At 44.8% G+C, this 14,966-nt stretch overlaps 1 protein-coding gene across 2 annotated transcripts in view; it reads left to right on the forward strand.

Annotated features, from left to right (window-relative positions):
- RELN (reelin) overlaps positions 1 to 14,966 on the forward strand; it is a 539,369-nt gene that overhangs the window by 463,241 nt on the left and 61,162 nt on the right. For both annotated transcript variants that reach the window (XM_051849694.3, XM_070071183.2), the window contains exons 42-46: positions 4,625 to 4,845; positions 6,409 to 6,556; positions 8,773 to 9,031; positions 9,887 to 10,136; positions 14,546 to 14,714. In XM_051849694.3, coding sequence (XP_051705654.3) covers positions 4,625 to 4,845; positions 6,409 to 6,556; positions 8,773 to 9,031; positions 9,887 to 10,136; positions 14,546 to 14,714 — 1,047 coding nt within the window. The remainder of the gene's footprint in view (positions 1 to 4,624; positions 4,846 to 6,408; positions 6,557 to 8,772; positions 9,032 to 9,886; positions 10,137 to 14,545; positions 14,715 to 14,966) is intronic.

Here is a 14,966-nt window from a genome sequence, read left to right on the forward strand (position 1 = left end):
GTCTTTTCCAAAGAAGAGTGAAAGGGAATTTTCAAGAGTCTGCATTCTCATTAAACATAAAGCTGTTGACTCCTCCTCCTCATTAGCATTTCAAAATTTGATTGCTAAGGACCTTAACATTTTGTGGTGTTAACTGTGTCATTCACCACCCCTACTGTTACATCAGGACATCATTCTCGTAGAAGATCCAGCTCGTTTTAAGCATTGCGGAGCCACATGTCCTCAAGGTTCCTTACAAATGATAGGCAGAGGAGGTGAGGACTCTCTGGAGCTCATAGGAAGGGAGAGAGCTGATGACACCAGAGAGAGCCAGGACAACCAGAAAGCTACAGTAGGGTGTGTGCAGCTTATCTACAGAAGAATCGGGAAGTTGGGGGAAAGAGGTCCAAAAACACTGCTTACCCAAAATCAGTTCTATTAAGATCATACGGCTGCAAGGAATATAGAAAGGCTTATATAAAAGGTGATAGAACTTACTGGAAAGAGACTGGGGAATCCAGTGGACCATGCTTAGAAAGCATGAAGACTTCAGCAGGCAGAGTCATGGCTTCTTTACCGTGCTAACATTAACTTCCCTGAGCAAACCACAGCTCCTGCCTTTTGGTACTCCTAATTCCAAGATTTCCAGAAAAGAAAATTTGAGTCTGACCCAGTCAGCTCTGGCCTTGCAAGAATCCAGGGGTTGCAATAGAAGAGTAGTTGCCCAAATATCAGACCGGTAGGCAGGGTCAGGGCGGAGGTGGGAGGTGGGGAAGAGCATGAGTGGCTGATCACTCCAGCACACTATCAGCTCCTCGAATTCACAGCTGGTGTCTGTAACCTCCAAGGTGATGGCATCAGGAGGTGGGAACTGTGGGAGCTGAAGCCTTCAGGAATGGAATTAGGCATAAAAAAGGTGCCGGAGATTGGCTTTGTCTCTCTCACTATGTGTGGGCACAGCTAGAAGGCTCATTTGTGACTCACAGAGCACACCCTCCCCAGACTTGGAAAATGCTGCATTCTTGAACTTGGACTTTCCAGCCTCCAGGACTGTAGGAAATGGTTTTCTGTTGCTTGTGGGCTCCCCAGTTTATGTTGTTTGCTATAACAGCAACCCGAACCAACGACGACGAGCACCTGTGGCCAGAGGATGCCACCAGCTCCACCACGGGACTTCTGAGATGTGCCAGGTGTTCTCTTTATTGGTCTTTAATTTCCTCTGGTTGCCCAACTGTGAATTAGATTCAGTGCAAAAACCACCCTAAAGAGGAGCTCTGGGTCATGCTCTCAGTATTGCCAACTGAGACTTGGCTTTAACAAAGTTGCCACGTGGAAAAGATGTGATCTCAAGGAGAATGAAACAAAGTCACAAGCATTTGCCAATCAATCAGAGGAGCTAAGGACAGATGTGCAGGCCAGGAGAGTGCTGTGGTGCCACAGCGGCCGCCTCCCCCAGCACTGGTGATGTGCACTGTGTGGGGCTTCCACACAGGGCATATCAAAATAATGTAGGAAATTGAATAAGGGAAATGCAGACAGCCACATGTTCACCCACTAGTAAAAAGCCACTTAAATATCAAACAGAGCCCTATAGCCCTGCACAGAACCTAGGCTGCCATGTGTTTTAGTTGTATTCCATGCCATGTTTATTTCTGTGAAAAAAAAAAAAAAGTTGAAGTGTTAAGGAGGCATGTCCACTCTCAGAATGGTATAAACCCACCTTTCAAACTGCCCTCAAGCGTTTCTGTAAAGAGAAGAATTTGCCTTCCTGGTGCTGTCCTGTCCTTGTTTCAAGAAAAGAATTAGCACCCTTCTTAAAGCCCACACAGGCATGAATTGCTGGAAGGCAAAAGTTAAATTTTCTCCAACTCAGTGAACCATTCCTTGGTTTGTATTCAACGTGGTACATAATCATGGCACAAGTGCTAGCAGCTAAAAAAAAATATAAAATCCATATTTAAATCACCCTCTTCTATGCACGGACTGTACCCTGGATACCAAAACAGTGTCATAAATGCATCCAGGTGCCCAAATGGCCCCCTCTTGCCTCCTTGTGTGGGCAATTTACATGCCAAACCTAAGTATGAAGCTTCCATCTAATTTTATTCATGTCACCTCTGTGTCCTGTTTGGTCTAGAGTCTTTTTGTCTTTAAAACTTCCTAATTGTTTTTGCTTTCTGCAGTTTCATAATGAGTCCACCAAGACTCCTGTTTATTGAAAGCAGCGTTGTGTGCTTGAAATTTTAAGTTTATGTTTTAAAAACAGATCCTTTTGAATACCGCTGGCCTGGGAGCACAGATGCTAACATTCACTAAGCAGGGTGGCAGTGAGAGATTGTCAAACCAGGATGTCAGCAGAGGAGAGCCACAGCAAAACTGGACCCTTCGGCCCATTTGTCATAGTGCTCGCAGTTTCTGTGTCAAGGCAGGTGAACCATTATAAATATCCAACCAAGGTGGCTCATTTGTATTCAGAACATTTGAATAAAGAAGAAGTTCAAAAAAACCCATGTAGGCTTTTGTTCAAAGGCAAACTCCAGCCATCTCCCTCAGCTCAGCAGTCTCAAAGTTCAAAAGGTAAGAAGTGCTTCTTGCCAAAGCTAAATTCTGACAAGTATTGGAAAATAAAATTTAATTATGAACTGGCATTTTCGGGGCAGCTTCATATAGTTGGAGTCTTGGTATTAACAAGGAAATTAGGGTTCAAATTGTACATGGGAAGCTGACCCCTGTGTTTTATGATCTACTAAACTTCAGAACTAAAACACATGTAACCCTCCCACCACCCAGTCCCAACCCTAGGGTCTTGTCAGTTCCGTTTCTCAAATAAAAACCCATTCAGAATTTAGCTGCTGGGGTTGAAAAATGGAAAGATTCACCAGACACAAAAATAAGTGCCTGTGCATCTCGATGTCCTGCTCCCTGAAAAATGAGTCCATCTTCTTTGAACCGAGTCTGATATGTGATCAAATGCATTAAGCTCTTTCTGGACTGCTACCTTAGTATATGGATAGTTTCCAAGGTGCTAACTTGTCATCAATAATGTGATAGAATGACTCATTTAGAAATCAAAAGGAGGGGCCAGTGCTGTGGTGCAGTGGGTTAAAGCCCTGGCCTGAAGCACCGGCATCCCATATGGGCACCAGTTCTAGTCCCGGCTGCTCCTCTTCCAATCCAGCTCTCTGTTGTGGCCTGGGAAAGCAGTAGAAGATGGCCCAAGTCCTTGAGCCCCTGCACCCACGTGGGAGACCCAGAAGAAGCTCCTGGCTCCTGGCTTCAGATCAATGCAGCTCCAGCCATTACGGCCATCTGGGGAGTGAACCAGCGGATGGAATACCTCTCTCTCTCTCTCTCTCTCTCTCTCTCTCTGTAACTCTGTCTTTCAAATAAATAAAATAAATCTTTAAAAAATAAAGAAATCAAAAGGAAAGTAGACTTTCGTATAAAAAGAAGTTAAGAAATAATAATTATGAGACATCTAACTTAAAAATCAATCTCATTTTGTCACTTTTGCTCTTAAAAATAATCTTTGCAGGCTCTGTTTCTAATAGAACAAAATTCTAAAAAAAAAAGTTTGAGTCATAAGACCTTTTGCAACAAATCACACACAGCAGACGTTGGCTGCTCACTTACTGTGCATGAAACACTTCGCTGGGTACCATGAAAAGGCACAAAAAGGAAGGAGACATGGAACTGGCCTCCTCAAGCTCCCGGCCAATAGAGAAACTAGGCAGATTTTAAAATAATGCCAATTGTATTAATGGAAAGACTATCAATGTTATGGGAGAGAGAGGAAGAAATTCAAAGATTAAGCATTTACTACAGCAATTTCCACATCATTCTACCCAAAAAAAAAAAAAAAAAAAAAATTGAAGAGAGGCATTCAAGCAAATCCTGGACCCAAATGTTCAGGGCAGCTATATTTACAAGAGCCAAAAGGAGGAGCCCACCAAAGATCCATCAGCTGGTGAGCGGGTGAATAAAGTTGGCATTTTCAGACAGTGGAATGTTACTCGGTGAAAAGAAAGGCATGAAATTCTGATACTTGCTACAACGTGAACTTCCCTTGGGAGTATCATGCAACGTGAATAAAGCCAAGCACAAAAGGGTACATATTGTATGCTTCCATTGATTTGAAATATCCAGAATAGCAAAGCAGATCCGTGGTTGCCGGGGAAATGGGCAGTGACCACTCAGTGGGTAAAAGGCTTCCTTTTGGGGCAGTGAAAATGTTTCAGAACTAGAAAGAGGTGACAGTTGTACATTGGCTAAATGCCACTGAATGGAACCAATAAATGGTTGGTGGTTAATTTTGTGTTACATGAATTTTACCTCAATGAATAAAAAGACAGGACTAGTTATACAGAGCATGGCTAAGTGGGAATAGAGGAATCCTCACCAAGGAAGTCAGGTACCAAAAAAGGTGGAATTTTGACATAGTTATGGGATTAGAACGTTCTTACAGGAAGCAGGAAATACACTGGGAGAATTCTCGCTTTTGAGGAATGGAGTTTGGTTCCGAAATGGAAAATCACATGTTCTGCTTCTTGAGTGTGACACACAGGTTGTAAGTACCCAGTGTTCACTGATCCTGTACGTTTAGTCTGAAGGTACATTGTTCCCTTGACTTGCACCTCTTTTCCAGATCTGTGCGTTTCAGATGGTACCAGGGATTTTATCCTGCTGGCTCTCAGCCAGTGACGTGGGCCATTGATAATGTCTACATTGGCCCCCAATGTGAAGAAATGTGTAATGGCCATGGGAGCTGTATCAATGGAACCAAGTGTATTTGTGATCCTGGTTACTCCGGTCCAACCTGCAAGATAAGCACCAAAAATCCTGATTTTCTCAAGGATGATTTTGAAGGTAATTTTTCTTGGAAATTCTGTGTAGTTTACCATTGCAAGTGTGAACATCCCAGAGTTCATTTAGTTCTGAATTTTATGGGATTCCATTTCGGAAACAGCCGTCAGTAAGATAAAACAAGATCTTCAGCTCTAAGACTGTTTTCACCACTTTTCCTACCACATTTAATATCTGATTAATGATAATTTTAGAAAATATCTGTAGAGGGTTTTATATTCTTGGAAGGAGAAAACAAGTTTCAAGAAATCTAAGTTCCTGTCATTGCTTTTCTGCCAATTCACTGAACACTGTCTTATCACTTCCTGTATGTTAGTCCTCCACCGAGAATACAGCCTCATTATGTGCAAAAGTAATGTTAACAGAATAGAAAAAAGCATGTGATGAAACAATTAGACAAAAAGCATTTAAATTACTATGCACTCTGATCAAGCTATGGAAAAACATCCTCATAAGAAGAAAAAATCTTATCTTTAATAGCTGTATTAGGAGAGTGGGATTAAAAGATTTCTCTTTGTTTTTCACAAATTTTCTAAACAATTATTGTATTCATAGTTTCACTGTACATTTTAAAACTGAGTCTAAGTATAACCGTACAACAGAGCACTGTTCAGTGTAACAAGGAGTGAAATGCAGATACATGCTACAACGTGGCTGAACCTTGACATTATACCCAGTGAGAGAAGCCAGACATGTCAAGTTGCATATCATGTGATCCCATTTATATGAAATATCTAAGATAGGCAAATTCATAGAGATAGAGATAGAGATAGAGATAGAGATAGAGATAGAGATAGAGATAGAGATAGAGATAGAGATAGAGATAGGAAACAGATTAGTAATTGCCAGAGTCTAGGGGAGGGGATATGGGGAATGACTGATTAAGGAGTTTGCTTGGGGATGACAAAAAAGTTCTGGAAAGTTCTGTCTGCACAACACTATTGTTGTAGTACACACCACTGAATTGTTAGCTTTAAAATGGGTAAAATGGTAAATTTTATGTTGTGTATCTTACCTAATGTATAAACCAAATCTGAGTATCTGAACAGACTGATACTTGTTTTGAAAACATTGCTTAATAGGAAATATTCAATTACACAGAGATTTCTCCTGCTAAAATTGTATTCCCAAATATACTGTACTATGCCTGCCTGTTACTATCCTTATGTTGGAAAGGAAGAGAGACCCTGGGGGGAGGCTGGGAAGCCACACACGCTCCTGGACTTTTGATACCAGCAGCACTCTATGACCAGGGTCTACATTTTCACTGTGGAAGAGGAGAATGGAGGGACCGACTGTCTAGACCTTAGGTACTCAAGGAAAGACTTCTTCCTCCTGTCGTGTAGATCCTTAAATCATACAGCCAAGGAGAACCCATCCCAACAAGCTCAAGTGCCGACGAGGCCTCTTCTCCCAAAATATGTGGCTTTAATATTTTTTTAAAATGAAATATTTTAATATTTAATGATATGTGTAAAAATTGCATAATGCCTTTCTCTGGTTCCATTTAAAAACGTGCAACTCCACTTGGGGTTGTAGGTCAATGCCATTTTCCACTTTCTTCAGGTCAGCTGGAGTCTGATAGGTTCCTGTTACTGAGTGGTGGAAAGCCATCCCGGAAGTGTGGGATCCTCTCCAGTGGAAACAACCTCTTTTTCAACGAAGACGGCCTGCGCATGTTGATGACCCGGGACCTGGATCTATCACATGCCAGGTAATCGTTCTTAAATGATGTTGAGAAGCCGCATCGGAACGCACGGTGTACGACATAAATCAGAGAGGCAGGGCGCTCTCAGGATGAGGTCTCGCTTCAGAAGTGCTGCACTTCTTGCTGCCCAGAGCCTCCGTGAACACACAGTTTACATAATTTCCACTCGCAAATGGAGAGATTCGCTCAATAACCACATCAACCGTGAAAAACATAGCTGAACAGACAAGTTAGTATCTGGCATTTTATAAGACTAACCCTGGGAAAAAGCAATGTTTAACTTATCTTAATGCCAAGAAAATGATATTGCATCTTCTCTGTCAAACTTCTGCACCACATTTTTCAATAGGCCTTGCACTGTGTAGAAATGATTTACAGTCATTGCACTATGCTTAGTAGAATGCTTAGTTCAAACACAGTGCCTCCTCAAATGATTGACAATTAATTTTATCTTCATTAGCAATGTTAGTGAAGAACATTTGAAGTGAGGCTCTAGACTTGCTAAGCAACACTCTTGTGGTTGACTCACACATCCTAGAAAGTCATTTTCTAAATCGAGCACAGTCCCTCCGAAACAAATGTTTTAAACTGGCTCAGCGGATTATGTGCTGTCAGGATGTGTATGCCTTAATCATTTGATGAGCCAAAAATTTAACAAGAAACATGAAAAACACAGTTTATCATGTGTAAAATGGGACCCTGACCTATTTTTGCAAGGAAACAAAGAAATCATGTTTTTGTTTTCAGAGTATCTTAAGATAGAGTTGAACATACGTCTCCTCTCCTCCTACCAAATCCTTCCTTTATTGCTTATACATTTGATCATGGTTCATAGACAGCAATGAAGTGCTATCTGTGAGATAATAATATCACAGTTAATAGAAAGTAAGATTTTGCTTACACCGTTTTGATGCATATAATTCAGTTTGATGTTCTTTATTTCAGATTTGCATTAGCTGCAAAGTCCCCCCAATTTAGACATTATTAGGTTTGTCCCATGTAAGAAGTTCTGACTTGGCTTATTGATCACTATTACTATAAATATTTCCCCAGTAGAAGAAGACAACATGCCAAAAGTTTTTCTCTTGAACAGTCGTTCCATTAACGTAAATATCACCAGACACTAGCCATGTATGTTTGCATTAATCCAATGTTAAAAGCCCCATTATTTAGCTCATTGCAGTAGCCTGCTGTGTAGGATTTGCATATATTGACCTGAAAATGCTTCCTGTCAAATCTCGATTTCTTCAGGGTCACGAGATAAATGAATGGGGTGTATTGCAGCGGGGAAAGGGGAGCTCATGAGGAATGAATGGTTTCATATGTAGTGTGCTGACACTATATTCATTAAAAATCCCCATATATTTCCTCGTGGTTGGCATGCACGCATACATGGCTGGGTTCGTGTGTTGGGTGACTCGTGAAATTTGCCATGCATTACCAGCTAGCATAGTGGCCAGCCCAGGCACCAGCAGCTTGCCTGCCAAAGCTAACATGCGAGCACTGGTTCTCACTGGCACCCCAGCTGCTTGCTACTCATTGCGTCCACCTCCCTGCCAGCTGGGAAAGCTGCCCCTGGCTGACCGCCACAGCCTGCAGGGGCCAGGATCATCCGTCCCCAATCCCAGCAACAGTCAGAGGCTGGCACCGACCTCCACCACTACCCACCCACCCTCATGCCCCCCAGCGCTTTCACAGAGAGACACTACAGCTGGTGAATGTAAATATGTCTCCCCAAAACCCACATATGAGAGCTGAAAACTGCTGGTCAACCCTGGGGCTGGCTAACTTGGCCAACCAACCCTGGCCTGCTCTATACTACCCAGGTTCTTCTGATTTCAAATACTGAGAGCTCAGATCCAGATTTATCTTAAGTGGATGACAGTGTACACTCCCAGTACTCACACAGCCATGGGCTTCCTCCCATCTGCTCACAGAACAGCCTAAGGGTGCATGGACGGCTCTCTTCCTTTCGCTGGGAAGAGATGCCAGGTACAAATATGGGCACCAAGGAGCCTGTCTTCAGACTTCACATTTAGTTAGTGCCCTTTCACATTAAAAAAAAAAAAAATGGAAAATGAGACTTCCAAGTGTTCATTCATTGACTCATCCCCATCATTAAAACCACTCATTGCCCTGGAATGCGCGGGGCTCTCGTCTTTAGCTGACAATGTGGGTTGTCGCTGAAGCGAAGGGCTACAGTGACAGTTTCCTGCTGTCAGGTTTGTGCAGTTCTTCATGAGACTGGGCTGTGGCAAAGGCGTGCCAGACCCCAGGAGCCAGCCGGTGCTTCTGCAGTACTCGCGCAACGGCGGCCTCTCCTGGAGCCTGCTGCAGGAGTTCCTGTTCAGCAACGCCAGCAACGTGGGCAGGTACATCGCCCTGGAGATGCCCCTGAAAGCGCGCTCCGCCTCCACCCGCCTGCGCTGGTGGCAGCCGTCTGAAAATGGCCACTTCTACAGCCCCTGGGTCATCGACCAGGTCAGTCCCTCCACCATCCACTGTTGTGATTTTTGTCTCTGCGCTGAGAAAGCATGTGGTAGCCCCAGCCCCCGGGGCTCAGTAGAGGAAGCCCAGGATGGACAGCCAAGTGGCTTGCCCAAGGGCACGCATCTAGATTAGCTAGGACATTTAGCTTCTCCAGTCTTTCCGTTGCCGAAGTCTATTAAAAAAAATAAAATCAATGACACAACAGAAGCGTAGGTCCTGCGTGGGGAGGTTCCTGGCAGACAGGCGGAGGGACTTTATAAAGCGTGGCACAAGGTTGTAACTCCCTGAAAAGGACAGTGTGCAAATGGGCACTGGTGCCACATGCAGCAGCTCCCAAATCTTCTCTCCTAACATTTGAGGAAAACAACAAATAAACCCTGCCGGCACCCGTGTGGAGGGTTCCAAGGATCTCCATCCAGAATAAAATGTGCCTCTAGTAGAATTCAAAAGGCCTGTGAATAAATGCATAGCCCATACAGAATAATAACAGAAGTGCATGAGGGTACAGCCATCCTTTGGTAGAAATTTTCCATGGAACGTGATCACATGGAAGCCACAGTTTTGCTTTCCCAGCCTGGGTATGGGTCATCTCCAAAGGCACAGTTGGGCCCACACTGCCTATGAATGTTTTTGCCAGCCCTTGGATTTGTTTTCTGCAGCTTCTTGCCAGATGGGCAAAGGGACCCCATACACAGGAGCCCCCTCCGTGAGGCCGCTGTGCAGTGCCCATGCTAGGCAGGCAGACAGATAAAAACACATCAACCCAAATGACTGGCACTTCCCCATCTCTTAAAGCCAGATTGAAAATGTGGGGTTTTGTTTTTGTTTTTGTGCTGTCTGTTGCAGATTCTGATAGGAGGGAATATTTCCGGTAATACAGTCTTGGAAGATGATTTCACAAGTCTGGATAGCAGGAAGTGGCTGCTTCACCCTGGGGGCACCAAGATGCCTGTGTGTGGCTCCACCGGTGACGCCCTGGTCTTCATCGAAAAAGCCAGCACCCGTTACGTGGTCACCACGGACATCGCTGTGAATGAGGATTCTTTCCTACAGATAGATTTTGCCGCCTCCTGCTCAGTCACAGACTCTTGCTACGGTAAGAATCCCACTTCCAGACAGAGGGGGCAGACATGCGCACTAGCGTCCATGCCTGCCCCATTGTGGGACCACTCTGCACCTCTGATAAATCCATACCTCACACAAAAGTCCATTTCGGCCAAACCATGCCGTATGCTTGAAAATAATGTGTCAGATGAGTTTTAGAGTTTATCTTCAGAAGCATCAGAATGTGAACGCATTTCTAACTCACATATACATGAGGACGTCTTTTATAAGGTATATGATATGATAAATAATAATAATTTGTACATCCAGATTGTTTTAGTACAGGACTAAAGAGGACACTTGAGTGGTATTCCTCCACCCAAGGACTTTCGTCCTATAGAGAACACCAGAAATAAGCAATGTCGTTGTGTATTTCCTTGTGTGTTCTAGGACTTGAATTCCCAGGGCTTTAGGTTAGTCTAGTGATTTCCTGCTCTCCCTATCCCTGGGTGTCATGTAATTGTCCACATTTTGCCTTCTGCTTTCCTCCATCATGGGCCACAGCACACTCTGGGCCATGCTCACTGTGACAGATTCATCTCCTCTTTGCTGAGTATGTGTATGCACACACACACACACATATACCACACACTTACACACACAGCTAAGGGTAAATAAAATCAGACACCACTGCACATTTAGACCCCACACTTGAATTTACCAACTGGTCACGGCTCTTGGGGTCTCCTGGTCTGTCCCCATCCATGTCACTCCTCTTCCAAGAAGTCCATTCTAGAACATTCACCAAGGCCTTGTTCAATGTTAGACCCTGGAGGGGCTGCAGAACGAGGAAGTTGGTTACTTTCAAGGTCCTTTAGAATGCAGATCTTCTGTTCCTATTTTCGCTAATTTAGACTTAATGGGCATGTCTTAGGAGGAACTCCAGAACGATTCTTTCTACTTCGGAAACAACTGATCAATGGACATAAGAGTACTTGATGGAAAGAAACTTATAAAAAGAAGACAGAAAAGTAGACGGTTCTCACTCTTTTCCATAGGGAGAGTTGAGTGCAGGGGAGATCCCAAGAAGCTAGTGTCTAGTGAATGACCAAATTAAGTGCTCTTTGGAGTGGTACTGGTGGGAAAAGCCTAAGAACTCATGGGGAGACAGATAGTTGATTGACAGTTGGCCAGTGCAAGGGCTTAAGGAACATTTCACAGGAAGCTTAGTCTCTAGTGGACCTTGGCTGTTGGAGGTGTGTTTACAGGACTAATGGAGATGGGAGCACAGTCCAAACCAGGCTGGCAGAATCGGCCAAGAAACAGGGATGGGGGGTCCTCTTGGGCCCTGGGAGGAGGAGCCACATGCACCCAGCCTGAGTAGGCAGAGTTTGCACCTAGGCGAGGAGAACAGTGTTGGTTTTGGAAGCAGACAAGAGCGTTAAGACCCTGGAATCTTACTCCCTCGTTAACATAGAAAGCCCACGGGAACCTAAAGGATACCATGTGTCGGGCCTGCAGCAGCACCAGATATGTCTCATGTGCTTTCTCCCATTGGCTTCTGCAACCTCCTGAGAGGGGTTGATACAAACCGTAAGAGGGAAGAGGAAAGTGGGAACAGGTTATGAAGGGTCTTCAGAGACAGGCACAGGAATTTGGTCGTAAATAAGAGAGTGCAAAGCAGAGGGGGCCCGGGGTGTCTTTGGGGGAGGTTAGCTCAGGAGCTGCCAAAGTAGGCAGAGAAGAACCTAGGTCAGGTTCTCCTGAGTCAGGAGATCCTCTCTGCACTGTGTGGCATGACAAGGAGTGGAATGGATAAAATCCACAGAAGGCAGCAGAAAGAATCCTGAAGCAGCAGATGTCAGGACCAGCCAACAGGTTGGACACAAGGATTAAAGGGAAGAGAAGAGTAAAATTTGCTAAAACAACTTCAGAAGTTCCAGCCCATGAAACCGGTACAAAAGTGTTAGCACTGGGGGCCGGCAATGCAGTGCAGTGAGTTAAGCCACCGCCTGTGATGCCAGTATCCCATGTGGGTGCTGGTTCAAGTCCCAACCGCCCCACTCCTGATCTAGCTCCCTGCTAATGCACCTGGGGAAGCAGAGGAAGATGGTCCAAGTACTTAGACCACTGCCACATACGTGGGAGACCTGAATGGAGTTCCAGGCTCCAGGCTTTGGCCTAGACCAGCCCTGGCTGTTGCATCCATTTGAGAAGTAAACCAGCGGATGGAAGTTCGCTCACTTGCTCTCTCTCTCTCTCTCTCTCTCTCTTCAAAACACAATAGTTCAAAAGAGATGCTTGTTGATGATGGAAATGATGAGTTTTTCTTAGTTTAGTTGGAGGGTGTTCTAAGTGGACATGTCCTTCCATGGGGAGGACTTTTCTATACTGACCAGCACAATACTCCCAGCATGCAGGGCAATGCCAGGCTTGCACTTGTTGAACACAAATCAAATCAATTTTGAGCCATGAAGTTGGGAGATTTGGAGGTAGGCATATGGCCCAGCAGTTAAGACACCACTCAGGACACCCATGTGCGACATTGGAGTGCCTGGGTTCAGGTCCCACCTCTGATCCTGATTCTAGCCTCCTCCCAATACACGCCCTGGGAAGCAGCAGCTGATGGCTCAAGACTTTGGACCCCTGCCACCAACTTGGGCGACCTAGAATGAGTTCCTGGCTCCTACCTTCAGCCTGGCCAAGCCTTGGTGTTGTAGGCATTTAGCTAGTGAACTAAGAGATGGAAGATGTCTCTCTAGGTATCTGTGTACCCCTTTCTCCCTCTCAGTCTCCTTGCCTTCCAAATAAATTGAAAAATAATTTTAAAAAAATTTTTTTAGTTGGGCGCAGTGGTAATAGTTGAAGCTCTCTGCAAGTATTCTTGTACAGAGGCAGCCAGAAATGGGGCCTGGAAGAATACCCACAGCTGGGCTAGTCAGCAAAGGAGGTGGAGTAGACCTAAGACAGGAGGCTCAGAATAATGTCCCCTGGAATGAAAGAACGGTCCAAGGGTCAGGGAACAACTGATAACGTCCACTGCTGTAGGGAGGACGCAAGCAGTGAAGACTGAGCCCAGCCGGCGTGTTCACCTGGCAGCCTTGGAGCCCACGTGGTCTCAGCAGGCTGTGCAGGAGAATCACCTGGGAGCATTACAGCTCCTGACCCCGTGGCCAGGGCAGCAGCAGGCTCCAGGCAGTGGGAGTTTCCGGATACCCAGGTGATTCCAGTGCAGCCAAGACCAAGAAGCAGAGCCTTAGGGAAAGCAATTCCCAACAGGAGGTGGGGGCTGTGCCAGTTTATAAGGCATTAAGAAGTGAGTAGGGGGAGAGAGATATAAGACTGTGGGTGTAGGTGGACTGTTTCAGAAAGAGCCAAAGAGAGAAACATCCTTCCCCAAACCCCCAACCTGACTGCCTGGCACTGGCGCGAGGTCCGTGACCTCCAGATACTTCCCTCTCTGGTTTCCTGGGACTTAGGAAATTCGTTACACAGCAGAGCAAGATACACAAGTAAGGGAGAGTTCGTCATTTCGAAGTTTCAGCTGTGCCAGGAGCGAAATTGGCATCAGCTGATCAGAATACCTGTAGAATCGTCAACTCTTGAGAAGGCTACTCAATTTCTTAAATATTGAAAAACTGGTCATTAAAATACATAATAAATATGTTCTCTGTTAACCATGAAGCAGATTAACATAATACATTACTTATTGTTATGTATTAAATTATATAACATGTAAGTAATGTTTATGTAATATATTCTGCCACTATGAAATTATGAATATGTAACTTACATATAGTTGTTCATACACTAGCTGTATATGAGGCAAAAATTTTGCCATGAGTGTTCAGAAAGTTTCCTTTTTTTTTTAATAAAGGTCTATTTATTTGAAAGGCAGAATTACAGAGATAGCAGGAGATAGAGAGATCTTCCATCTGCTGATTCACTACCAAAATGTGTATAACACCTGGGGCTGGGCGAGGCGGGAGCCAGGAGCTTCACTCGGGTCTCCCACATGGGTGGCAGGGGCCCAAGCACTTGAGCCATCGTCTACTGCTTTCCCAGGCCATTAGCAAGGAGCTGGGTCAGAAGTGGAGCAGCCAGGACTCTTGCCAGCGCCTTTAAAGGATGCCAGCATTGCAGGTGGCTGCTTAACCTGCTGAGCCACAGTGCCAGTCTCAGCAAGTTTCTCTCTACAAGGAGTAATTCAGGAAAAGGTACTTTCTGTTTCATTCGATCAGATGCCCTTCAAATGGTATTTTAACGAACAAATGTGACACTGATAACCAGTAATGTACAGAAGGAAAAAAAACCTGGAAAACATAAGTGTACACAAGTGTAGAGCAAAACTGAAGTCAGCCTGTGATTGTTGAAGTTGAAGCCTAGAGAAACAGGCCAGGTAATTGTGATTCTGGGTCTGCAGACCAGGGTTCACACCCAGCCTGATGCTTTCTATTCCAGCTATCGAGTTGGAGTTCTCCACGGATCTCGGCTTGTCCTGGCACCCACTGGTGAGGGACTGCCTGCCCACCAACGTCGAATGCAGTCGCTACCATCTGCAGCGGGTCCTGGTGTCGGACACTTTCAACAAGTGGACCAGAATCACTCTGCCTCTCCCTCCTTACACCAGGTATGGAAGTGTCTACGGGGAGTGAACCCCAACGTGATGCAATTTGGCATGTTGGGTTTTAGCACAGCAAGTTGAAATGAGAAGTGTGAGATTTTGAAGCGCTCCCAGCACTGCTGTGTAGGAAATAGATTATCTTAATAACTAAATGGGAACCAGTTTTTATGGTGACATGATTCTGTGTTTTCCCAAAATCCAGGCCCTTTTCTGTCTTGTAACTCTAATACTTTTTTTTGTAACTCTAATATTTTTAAA

This window comes from Oryctolagus cuniculus, chromosome 3 (genome assembly GCF_051225735.1).
Source record: "Oryctolagus cuniculus isolate XC-2025 breed Fujian yellow rabbit chromosome 3, ASM5122573v1, whole genome shotgun sequence".
Classification (NCBI taxonomy): domain Eukaryota; kingdom Metazoa; phylum Chordata; class Mammalia; order Lagomorpha; family Leporidae; genus Oryctolagus; species Oryctolagus cuniculus.